The following is a 12,421-nucleotide window of genomic DNA, read 5'->3' as shown; positions in this document are numbered from 1 at the left end:
GTAATGAATACCTCTGGTTTGTATTTGACTCCCAGATCATTGAGCATCTTGTCTAAAACTTCCAATGCATCCTGTCGTCCAACAAGCCCAGAGTGTTCCAGGATGCGTCGTAGAACACCGATGGTACTCTGAGCGTGGTCTTTGTGCACCCAGTAATCCAACAAGGCTCCAGAGATTGGTTTCTTATTCCGTCTGCATCTTTCCTCTAGGAAGATCAGAGTGGTGTTATCAACCCCAAGAGCTTCTGCCAAGGATCTGTCAAGTAAATCACATCAAGGAGGGTGACAAGAATTAATAAATGTTAAACATCAGTTATCATTTTCTGTATGTATTCATTTTTACATGTACAGTGTGATAATTAGAAAGGATAAGTTAAAATGAACATTACATTAACCAAACCAATCAAGAGTACAAATATAAATAGAGGATGCATCAGTATGGAAGTTAAGTGACAAGACAACTTTTTTGTTTTGTGGTTAGGCTTGGATTATTTCAAAATAAATTGAAATTTAGATTTTCTGGTATCATCAAGAATGAAGTCATTATTTTATCCTACATTATATTATCATTTGTGCTTATGATTCTGAGAATGGTTCACACATTTCACATCAATATCATCTTCATCCTTATACTCACCCTCCATCTTCTCCAGCTCTTTCCTATGATACTCACACTCCCTCTTCTCCAGCTAATCCCTATGATACTCACCCTCCCTCTTCTCCAGCTCTTCCCTATGATACTCACCCTCCCTCTTCTCCAGCTCTTCTCTATGATAGGGAGGTTTACCTACCTATAATCCTGCAGGAGTGGATGCTTGGGATCAAGTAGCGCCACTAGCTTATCCCTAGTTTCGTGTAGTAACCACTGCACGCTGCAATTCAGGCCAAAGAGGATCAGAAACGCAGTCTCATAACCTTGACAGAATATATCCACCACTCTATCACTGCCTATGCCATTGGTCACTATCCCAGATGCTTTCTCTGCTGATCTGATCTGCTCCCGTGAGTAGATCCGCACCGAATCTAAATCATCATCATGCTGTCTCAATGAACATGGGCTGACATAGGTGATTCTGAATCTTGTTCCTGGTGATCTCAGTTCAAGCTTACTTAATGTGAAACTCAGCACTTGATGTAGTTGTTGATGGCAGGCTTGTCGGTCAGCTAATCCGCGGCCGCGTACACAGATGACAATTGCACGCCGGTCTTGTGTCAGGTGGACGATGCCCTCCACTTTCTCGATGAATTTGATGGTTGTTTTGCTGATAGCTGTGGCTTTATACTCGCCCTTGTACCATTTCATTATGGCAACCATCAAGCACGGATAGACGCTTGATGCAAATACATCTGTGTTGTCGCTACATTCCACCCGTCGTCCGTAATACTCTTTGAATGAATCATCCTGCATCCAGTACACCGGATCCATGTCATTAGGCAACATACCAGGAATAATAAAGTGTTGTGAATCATATAAATAGGCGATTTCTAAATGCTCTAAAAATGGCAGCAGGAGTGTCTCATCAGCCACTGGTTGGTAGAGCTCCCTCAGCTCATCAAGGTTGTACACCACTTTTTTATGAAGCTTGCTGTACGACGGGGGGAATGCAGCATCCGTTGCAAATGCGGGGCCAATGATCTTTGAACATAGCCAGGTGGGTTGTAAGACAACATGGTCTTGAGTTTCATTGTTGAATTTTGCATGGTAGATCTGATGAAAATAAAAAATAAAAGCAAACATATACATATGATTAACCAACATTATAACCAATCCATTGATATAGCACTATAGTGATCGGCGCTCGCATAGAAGTGGCGAGGTCTCCTCCTCTTCTACACACCGACAACCAATGGGTCAACCGTCTTGTTGTCAAGACCATTGATCAGAAAAATCAGTGTGATTGTTTATCACTTCTCTCTTAATGCTCCTGTACGCTTGGGGCACAGCACAGACCACGGAAGTAATGAAAAATTATGTTTATCAGTATACTTACTTCACCCATGTCATTCAGGTAGTTGGCCACTTTGAGGACAAATGATCCATCCACTAAGGGATCAATCTGTTTCACCTTTTTAACAAAGTCTGGCCACGGCAGAACTGGATGTCTGATATCAGCCCACATGTGTTTACACTTCATTACCTCTGTACAGATGTTGGGGATCTTCTCACCAGTCTGAAAGAAATGAGAAATCAAATGGCTAAGAATATAGGCTCCATCATCTGTGTTTATGTGCAGGACAAGCTTCAATACAGTTCAGCACAGAGGTTCAGGGTGGCGCAGCACATTGGTGCAGCGGTACAGGCTCTACCTCGCGGGATTGTGAGTTTGAGCCCCAGTGGTGCCATCGTGTTGTGCACTTGGGCAAGGTGCTTTACCTCACTTGCAACTCTCTACTCAGGGGTAAAATGGGGAGTTGCTAAGAATATTCTCCATTGAGCACCTCAACAGCAGAATAAATGTAAAGCGCTTTAATACATGTGAAAAGCGCTGTATAAATGGCAATATTTTTTCAGGATTTTTCTTATCTTGTGTTTGACATAACGCACAAACAAATAAATTAACAGATATAATTCATATAAATTAGAAAATAGGTCTTTGATGTTGTCGTTTGCATCACATAAATTAGTACATCTAAGGTTGTCTTGAAATATATTCAGTACATACCTTGGTTTGCTTAGCTTATCTTATTTATCCAAAGTTGTTTTTTAATTAGCACCAAAGTATGTGGGATTGAGGTTTGTGACTATCTCATCTTTAGAGCACAGCTGTACATACCTTGATTTGCATAGCCAATTCAGCCAGTGTTTTTCTTAGCACCTTTGTATCTGAGGATTGAGATTTATGACTATCTAATAAGATCACCCTATCTGCTATCACTAGGAAGTCATCAAACATGTCTCGCATGTGTCGCAAATTCTCACTTGCACATTGATGAGCTGAAACAAACAAAACATGGTCATCATTGTTTTTCCAGATGGCAATATTCTCTACTTGTTATTAGTGGAAAACAAGTGTGATTTTGTTGTGATATTACGCACATATATGCACACCCCCACACATACCACATACCTGTCTGCACTGGCAATTTTGGACTTGTGTATTGCTATCAAAACAAGCACATCTGAATCAAGGTCTAATTGACATACCAAGGACCAACATGGCGGACATTTTGTAATGATGATACACAGTATGCTAAAAGCTCAACAACCGTGGTTGTTCATGCACAATAGAGGACAAATCGCTAACATACATTTACATGCAATTGCGATCTACTACCGGCCTCGGTACTCATATGCAGGTAGGTCCATGTGAAAAGTCTCATGTGTGTCCTCGTTTGCAGGCAAATACAACACACCACCCCATATAAATACATCCCCACACACATAGGAGATAAACTGCTATATGGATAAGCCAAATAATATATTTGTGTATATTTTCAGTCATCCAGGTATATAAAATATCAACTTGGCGGGAGCCTACAGTTCTGCTATCCAAAAGATCCCTCGACGTCTCAGTTCTGTGACCCAGTCACAGGTCACTGACCAATCGCAGCCGAAAAATCAGACGGCTTGAGGAAGCATCCAGGATAGGATGTGAAACGTCGCCAGTCAATAAATAGTAAGTCCAGTTGAATAGATTTTAATTTAAATCAACTTGATAAGCCAAATAATGCATGAATATTATCAATATTGCACCTACCTGTATCTATATTCCTAGCTTTGTCAGCATGTGTAGCTACTAGTATGACGGTAGGCTTGCAATCTAATGCTGGATTATGACCCGCTTTGATAAAACTTAACCAATAGCGTAGCTGGGGGCAAAAAAAAGAGAAGAAAGAGATGTAAAATTCCAGCTTTTATATTAGCATGTTTGACCAAAATAGCATCCAATGTGCTTAAGTCATTCACTCTCTGGAGGTGTTTATTAAAACAATGAAATAAAAGTCAAAATTGGAAATTAAAAATATAGTATATCTAATGTAAAAATCATCATAATCCAATTAAAACCAGAAGATTTAGACACATTATGAATCCATTTGAATACAAGGTTCTGATGATAATTTTATTTAGACATTTGTTGGAATTTAAGGTGGCTTTATCGGCTACGGTGTCATGCTCAGAACTCCTTGAAAATGATATAGGATGTGTGTATTGATGACAAAACCTTACTTGCCAAGTTTAAATTTTTTTCCAAAAAAGTGTTTTTGAAAAAAATACTGTGACCCCTTGATTTATGCAACTTTTTGTCATCTCAAAATCTTGAATTACTACAGGGAAGGGGGCGCAGCACTAATTCAGCGCCCCATAGGATAACGTGTGATTTCGGCCTACTTCAAGCGCCATTTCTGGCGTCCCTGCAATACTTGGCAAAATAAATTTGGTATAAAATTAAAGATCTGTTTCTCTAGATTCCAAAACTTTTGTCGGCATATATCGATGACCATTGACTTTTTTCGCTATTTTGCGGTGCAAAAAATGAGGAAAAATATACTAAACTCACCACTCACATTTCAAAATCGGGTTTTCTCTTAATCCGCCACAGAGAATTGCTTTTGAGATCAATTGTCCAGTTTTTTCTGCATGTTATCATTAAAGACACTTGTCGAATTCATATGAGCCGATATTGAGTGATTTAAAGTGAACATGTCGGTAGATATGGTCGCTACAATCTCATATCCACTATGGACTATATTAGCCGAATTTCGTTGTTACATAAAATGCGGAGTGATTTAGTGTTGCGCCCTCTGGAAGGGGTTTTGGCACTTTGCCAATTTCTCAAAATAGCCACATTTTTGAAAACAAAGATTTTATTAAAACTGATTTTGCTCTCCTTTATAGCAGTTGTATATAAAAGTTTTATAAAGTTCACAGAATAATACAAACCAAGTTTATTTTCTAACTTAGTGTTACTTAAGTATATATTTAAAAGGAATGTTGGTACTTTTTTATGATTTTTTTCTAGAAACACTAAATTACCTAAATTCTAGGATTTTTTTAGCCAACAGGGAAGGGTGCTATGGTTACCAAACTTTCAGGGATGGTAAATAAGATTTATATCTAAATTCTCTCGTCAGTTTTTTCCAATTAAGTGTTTCTATTTTAAGCTACCGTGTTTCTAACATTCCCTAAAATAAAAAATGGAAAAAATAATTTTTTTCAAAAAGTAAACACTTTATCCAAAAAAACTGACGAGAGAATTTATATATTAAGCTTATTTACCCTCCCTGAAAGTTTGATAACCATAGCTCCTTCCTAAGTGGGCAAAAAAATCAAAAACTGTCAAAATTAAGGGAATTTTCAAAAAATAAAGAAAAACATAAGAATTGTTACAATTCTTATAAGACTCTAAAAATAGGTGGGGAAATACTTTTCTTTGTTATGTTAAAGATTTAAATGAATAGACATGATTGATCTGCAAGGGTGTTGTATCCGAGGCAGCTACCTTAATCACACAAGAGTATTAAAAAGAGGGTGTTTAGACAGCAACTTGAAAAATTTCTGTAAAGGCACTTATTAGGGGAGGGATACTAATTAGGTATAGAATAATATTATTTCACTGCAGAAAATTTCAATTCATGCCCAAGCCAAATCATTTTTATTCCAATTCAATTCCAAAGCATTGAAATGAAAATCACTCAAAATTCATTTCAATTTAATTCAAATTTCAATTCATTGAATTCCGAGTGTCAGGCTCATGTTTGACTTTCTGATCGACTTGCTCCCCAGCAAACACACAATATTTTGCAGAAAATGTTTAAATGCCTGGCTCTAAAGGGTATAAAACGTTCCAATAACATTCAGAAAACAGTTTAAAACTTGATGCAAAATATCCTAACATAATGTTATTATGGGTTGACAAAGACTTTATCTTTATAAAAATGTTTGCCACAGGATATTTTGCAATAACATTTTGACAACATTTTAAAAATGTTGTTGTAGTGGTTTTCTTTTTCATATAAAACATTTAAAATATGCTTTCATGACCCATATATAACCCGACATTTAAATGTTATTCTTATTCAGTGGTTATGTCTTGTAAAGAATTCACATAATTTGATTGGTTTTCGGGTGTATAATATCACACATTCTTAGTCAGTGGGAGTGGTCTAGTTCGTAGACACATTTCTGATTGGACAATCGCATGATTTGGTGCCGTCTATCAGGCCTTAGAGCGACCCCACGTCATCATGCGTCTTGATATCGTAACACTTTCGTGTAGAGGTGCGCGTATGTATCGCGCTGGATGCGTGAACTAGTGCGGAATACGCGAACTACGCTAGCAATCAGCGCAACAGAATACGTGAAGTTGTAAACAAGTTTCGTTCATTTTATAATGAGGGGGTTTTATGGCGGTAACTTAGTTTTTGCTTAAAAAATTGTTTACAGTTATTAAAATAATATTTAACTGACTAAGAATGAGAATAAGCGATAGAATTTTTATTTTGCCTATCCTCTACCTATGATGAGCGACAGGCAGGTCCAATATTTTTATCGTAGTGGATACCGCCTGCGCCGGCATCCACTACTCAAAATATTGGACCTGCCTGTCGCTCATCACACGATAGAGGATAGGTAAAATAAAAATTCCTATCGTTTATTCTCTAAATAGTGGATGGTGATATTAGTCAGGGCGCACGCTGCCACGCAATGGCGGCACGCTTGTTGCTCCTCAATGATCGCGCGATAATGCGATCGCGTAATACACATGCAAGAACTAAGAACACGGTTCGGTGGCATAGATGTTCCTGGTGGTTACGTTCATTTAAAACAACAGGGATGTCCTCACAAAAGTAACTTTATTTTTTTCTGAAAAAAGCAGTTTTTCTCACAAAAATTACATTTAAACTGAATAAGAATGAGTGCGCCGGTATCCACTACGATAAAATATTGGTCAGCCCATCCATTATGACACGATATTGGATAGGCAAAAGACAAAATCCTATCTTTTATTCTCTAATTAAAATGTTTTGACCAAAACCAAAACTTGTTAATGTTTTAAAAACATCTGTGTGTTTGCTGGGTCATTGACCGAAAAAGGATGGTCTATAAAAACAGGGGCATCATCATATTATAAGTTTTGTTGTCTTGAGTACCTCTAGGCAATGGATACCCTTGGCAGAAAATAAATGCCATGATACAAATTGTTTGACACATTTACAACTCTCAGTGTCCAATAAGCAAGCGCCAAATTGGTAGGTATCCTGATGGGTATGGAAAACACAGATTAATTTAATGAGTGAATACAAGAAGGTTATAACTTCTTTGATATTATTATGTACTTTTCTCTCACCTGATTATGTTGTTTTTCAGCAGTAATATCATACACCAATAGAAATATGGAGTTACCAGAGCCTAAAAACATGCCATGTGTGACGTGATATTCGCTTTGACCGGCACAGTCCCATGTACAAAACTTGCCGACCTGCGGAATGTTGAGTGTCTGGATCTCTATCCCGGGTGTGGCATCGTGAGGTGAAGCTTCGTTGGTTGGACGTTCCTTGGCAAACATGGCACCTATTGCTGACTGTAAAGGAGATAATATATTGTGATTACAGGTTATAATTGCATGGGTGATGTCAATGCACAGACAGCTGAAGCACCTACTATTAAATAATGGGTTGCTTACGATTTGTGATGATTTGAGTTTCTGAATGCACTGATTCAGTGTGCCCTGTGGTTAGTTTTTTACTTACAAACATACAAACCATCTCAAAAGTTCTTAGTAACATGAAACTTTCTTTCCTGAAGGCACCATGTCAACTATGCCAAGAAAAGTTGCTTTTTGCTTTGTAATTAAGGGTTATACTATGTATTGTTGGTCGAAGTAGCAAAAACAAAAAAGAATTCAAATATCAGGGATATACTTGTGTAGGTCCTGTGGTTCTTGGGTTATGTTGTAAAGGGGGCTAAAACAACAACACTTTTGTAAAACGTACATAACTCATTAACAACAATAAATTAAGCAAGTTTTCAAAGTATATGATTTGTAGAATGAACTTTTGCAAAACACCGAAGTGTTATTTTTCAATAATATATTGATTCAGATAATGAAAATCAATTCTTTTGGCTGCTTCGACCAACAATACCTCGTATAACCTTAAAGTATCAATATCATTCCCCCATTTTTTGCGATTCCTTTTCTCCAATGAAGGCACCAGTATTCATTTTATGTGCTACTAACTAATCATAGGCTGTGGGGAGTTGATTAGTATTTTTATTTCTGGCTTCAACTGTATTAACTGCATTTTGGATATATTGTTTGATAGCAAACCTACAGGGTGTTAGGTATGCAGTAACCGTTCATATACAAGATGACCCATGACTTTATTGACCTATCCAGTAACCAGCACCTAAAAACCAGTAACCTCAAACACAGATCCTGGAGAGGATTTATGCCTCAACCAACAAGGCATCCATCGTAAGAACTCTTAACCCTATTCTATTACCCCCTATCAATTTCGTGCCATATGGCACGAAATGACTTAATATGCATGTAAAAAAATTATTTACACAAATAAGGTCTTATCTTTGGAATAGTTTTGATAATTTATCACTTCTCTATCAACAAAACACCTTTTTTCCTAATACAACTACCATTAACACATCATAAAATGGTTTAAAATGTTGAAAACCTGCATATTTTTACCATTTTTAGGCCAAAATTTGCCCTCAAAATAGCCCAAAAATGTCCATAAACTTTTAAATATGGTCCAAAGTAACTTTCGGTTTCTTTTTATTATATGTAGAAACACGGCAGTGTATTTAAAACTGCATAAAAATGCCACATTGATGTACTCATACACTTCAAAATTGTAAATGAAAATAATTTTTTGATCATATTTGGCTATGAGCTCATTAATTATTCATGAGCTAATTTGCATAATATTTACATAATTAAATATTTAACTTGTTTTTCTAAAAGCTTAAAGTCCAAACTTGCCAATGGTATGCCACTTATTGGTTTTTACCCAACCAATAACACTGCAACGCAGTAGTTAATATGATACCTCCACACCACTCAAATATACCACTTTTGTGGGGGTAATAGAATAGGGTTAATAACTTCTCTAACACTCAAAATGCCTGATAATGTACTGAACTCTTACTTTGCACAGTTTACAATAGAGTGGAACAAACTCCCTGAAATTGTAATCTGAACCAGATGTGTCAACAATTGCAGATAGCATTACTGGTATGCATTCATCTCTCTGTATGTAATGATGGGTGAGGAAAACCCACACAAATCAATTGCTGCAGAAGAGTAAGCTTATGGTGAAATATGAGCCTCTGCTTTTTTCAGTATTTCACACCCTCTTTTTTTTATTGCTGCTTGTTATATTACCTGGTGCATGTCATTACCTGAATACATAGAATGAAAATATCTAGAGAAATGGCTATAGCATCAATCTTACAGTGTGGCAAGTATTGTCGGATATTTGGTTCCAAATTTGACACCCAAAGTTGATTATCATGTACTACAACAAGTTTTCAGCAAACTTTCAGTAAGTTATCAAGGAAAGGTTTAGATTTTTCAGAAGAGGAAATTCACAAATTACTAGGTACATGTAGTAGCTGGGACAATGTGGTGAATCTATACATAAAGTACTGAAAAGCAATATCAATTATGCCAATCGAGATCGAGAGATCACACTTCAGGTCTTATAATCCGTACTTGTCGACTAGAAAGATTGCACAAGAAGTTGATTGTCACACAGCTGTTTTGGCAGATAAGCTTTTTCATGCTAGAATTTTCTTCAGAATATACAAGCTACTGTGAATAAAGACAATAAAGACTAAGGACCCCATTGGAAATAAGCCTGAAACATTGGCTTTTATGGGCTATCCTGGTTCCTAGTGTATTTTTATCTTCATTTTATATATCATTTTCTTTTTATTTGTCTAGTGTCATATATATTGTATTCTAAACTTGTAATAATATATATATATCATGTATTTCCTATTTTTACAATGCTCTATTAGTCTATTTTGTATGGAACCAAATAAAATCAATCAAACAACGTAAAAACATTCACTTTATCGATGTCACTTTTGCAACACCTTACATGAGCAGTGATGAGAGAATGGGTTAACAAAATGTAAATATTCACTGGCCTAATGTATCTATTTAAATGATGACTATAGAAATCATACAACTAGTTTTTCATGCAAGTCATGTTAAGTGCTACCTTCAGTTCATAAAGACTTTTGTTACACAAATAAGTTTCAAAATGTCAGCACACATGGGCACCACCAGTGGGCATCATTGTGATTTGATTACTTTTCGTTTCACTAACTGCTAAACCTATTTTCCTTTTCTAATGGGCAACTTCAAAAGTACCGGCAAACAGCAATAAGGCCTGTTAAAGTAACTTCCGAAGATAACACTAAAAACATATTAGATTCTCTTGGTGATGCCAACAGTAATAAGCCCTTTCAATACAAATTAATTCAATATTTGACTAACATAAACTTTGCTTAAAGTAATTTCTGCTATAGATAGTACAGTGCCTAGAGTAAGCATAATAAGCTTCAATAAAAAATATGAGGCATGTACGTAGTTGTATCACTAGCCCATCAATTCCTACAATGCAGACTCACACTCTACAGAGATGAGACAAATTCAAAGTTTCTTCTCCTAATAACCAAATTTCGTTGAATGATATTCCATATGTGAATGTCTACATAAATAGATCTAGAAATATCACCTGCAGGATGCTTTGTTTGCATCATTGATTCTGGTATTCACACACTAACTTGTATTCATGATGCACCATTCAAATATCCAATTGAGTCTTATTAGTACTGAGACTTTTGGATGAGACACACAAAACTTCAATTTTGTACATTTTCATTCCTTTCCCTGATCGAAAATTTTTTGTTTTGTTTCCTCCAGCTTTATTTTCTTCTAAAACAATGGATTGGAAGTTAAAATAGGGGAACATGCATCGTACCGGTAATGATATAAAATGATAATAATTCGAAATGGAATTCATGATATAGACTGATTCTTTTCTGGAAAATTTCTTATGTGTTTGGAATAGTTTGCACAAAAGTGGGCAACCAGCCTATCATTGCCCAATGGGCACACTGAACTCAAACATGTTGTCAGCTAAGCAGCATTCAAACACTGTGACCCTCAAAAAGTCCCCTTGGAATGGCCCCTCATGATCTTACAGGGAGGAAAATCAATTTTATTCAAATCACACTTTCAAACACTTGAAATTAGTTGAATCTCACAAAAATCACTGGCTGAAAAGTTATTACCTCCTAGGTTTAGGAGATTGTGAAACATTTTCACACTTTCCTTTTTCTTTTACAATTTTTGGTAACCGCCAACAAAGAAGCAAATAAAATAAACTGAAAGAAAGGGAAAAAGTCCTCAAGATTGGCATGTATCGTATCACCTTAACACATCACATCATCATACCAGTTCTATTGCCTGCTTAATGGTAGCTAGCTCAAACAAAACCCATTTTCTTTAAATGGCACCATTATATGAGACTAAATGCTTCAATGGTATTAGGCTAAGCAGGAAAGTGCTCAACTTTCCTGGGCTAAGCAGTCTGTTTTCACATCCCCCATCACGTTAATACAAATGAGAAAATCTAAACTACTGCATAACAGATTTGGCATGCCTCCAAAACTCAAGCTCATCCAACACAGCCCAAACTTCCTCGGCAGTTTTCACTTTATAAAGCGTAGGCACAATGGGATATTATAAGCAGCACAATATCATGAATCTAAATTGGGGATTATTTACCAATTTCACAAGTACAATCCTACCAATAAGATTTAATAGGTTTTACTGCTTATCAGCGCTTCAGCTATTATATAGGAGCAATAAAATATGCCCTTGAACTTGAATAAAATTTATATATTTTAAAATCGACAGCGTCATCATAATGGTGGGCGAAGGTAATTCAGGAAACACCTTCAAATGCCTTGACATTTCTCTTAACTCATGGGGGCGTTTGGTTTTAAAATCCAGCTGTTTTTCATTAGCCGTATTTTCTCCTTTATCTTTTATTCCTTGAAATGAGACTTCTTGATGAGCAAGATGAACCATTGGGCTATTCCAGTTGAAATCCACACTACCCCTGTGGAAGATTTTGGAAATATCTTCAACAGGAGGAGTATGTTTTTCAAATGTAATTGGTCAGGGTTAATCATTCTGAAACCTATACTCCCACTGTATCATGCCTTTACCTGTATCTTCCGCCACTGGAGTGAGTATTTCAAATGGAAGTTACCCAACTGTCTATTATATTCAAAACTCATACACCCTCTGTGGGAAACGTCAGCTAAATCTTCCCCGGGGGAGTGTGGATTTTAAATGGAAAAGCCCATTTCAGAGCAGATGTGCCAATGTCCCTTCCTCAACTAACACAAATATTCTTGTCTTACAAACGCTTAGTTGGAGATG

General features: G+C 36.6%; 1 protein-coding gene across 1 annotated transcript in view; it reads right to left on the bottom strand.

The window, feature by feature from the left end:
• Positions 1–12,421, bottom strand: part of LOC140155028 (death-associated protein kinase 1-like) — a 102,660-nt gene that overhangs the window by 9,710 nt on the left and 80,529 nt on the right. Inside the window, exons 10-15 of the mRNA XM_072177701.1 lie at positions 7,289–7,522; positions 3,698–3,809; positions 2,774–2,934; positions 1,991–2,170; positions 791–1,707; positions 12–255 (exon numbers count right to left, since the gene is read on the bottom strand). Of these exons, the coding sequence (XP_072033802.1) occupies positions 12–255; positions 791–1,707; positions 1,991–2,170; positions 2,774–2,934; positions 3,698–3,809; positions 7,289–7,522 (1,848 nt within the window). The remainder of the gene's footprint in view (positions 1–11; positions 256–790; positions 1,708–1,990; positions 2,171–2,773; positions 2,935–3,697; positions 3,810–7,288; positions 7,523–12,421) is intronic.

Source organism: Amphiura filiformis, chromosome 6 (genome assembly GCF_039555335.1).
Source record: "Amphiura filiformis chromosome 6, Afil_fr2py, whole genome shotgun sequence".
Lineage (NCBI taxonomy): Eukaryota > Metazoa > Echinodermata > Ophiuroidea > Amphilepidida > Amphiuridae > Amphiura > Amphiura filiformis.
This window is presented reverse-complemented; position numbering and strand designations above follow the sequence as displayed.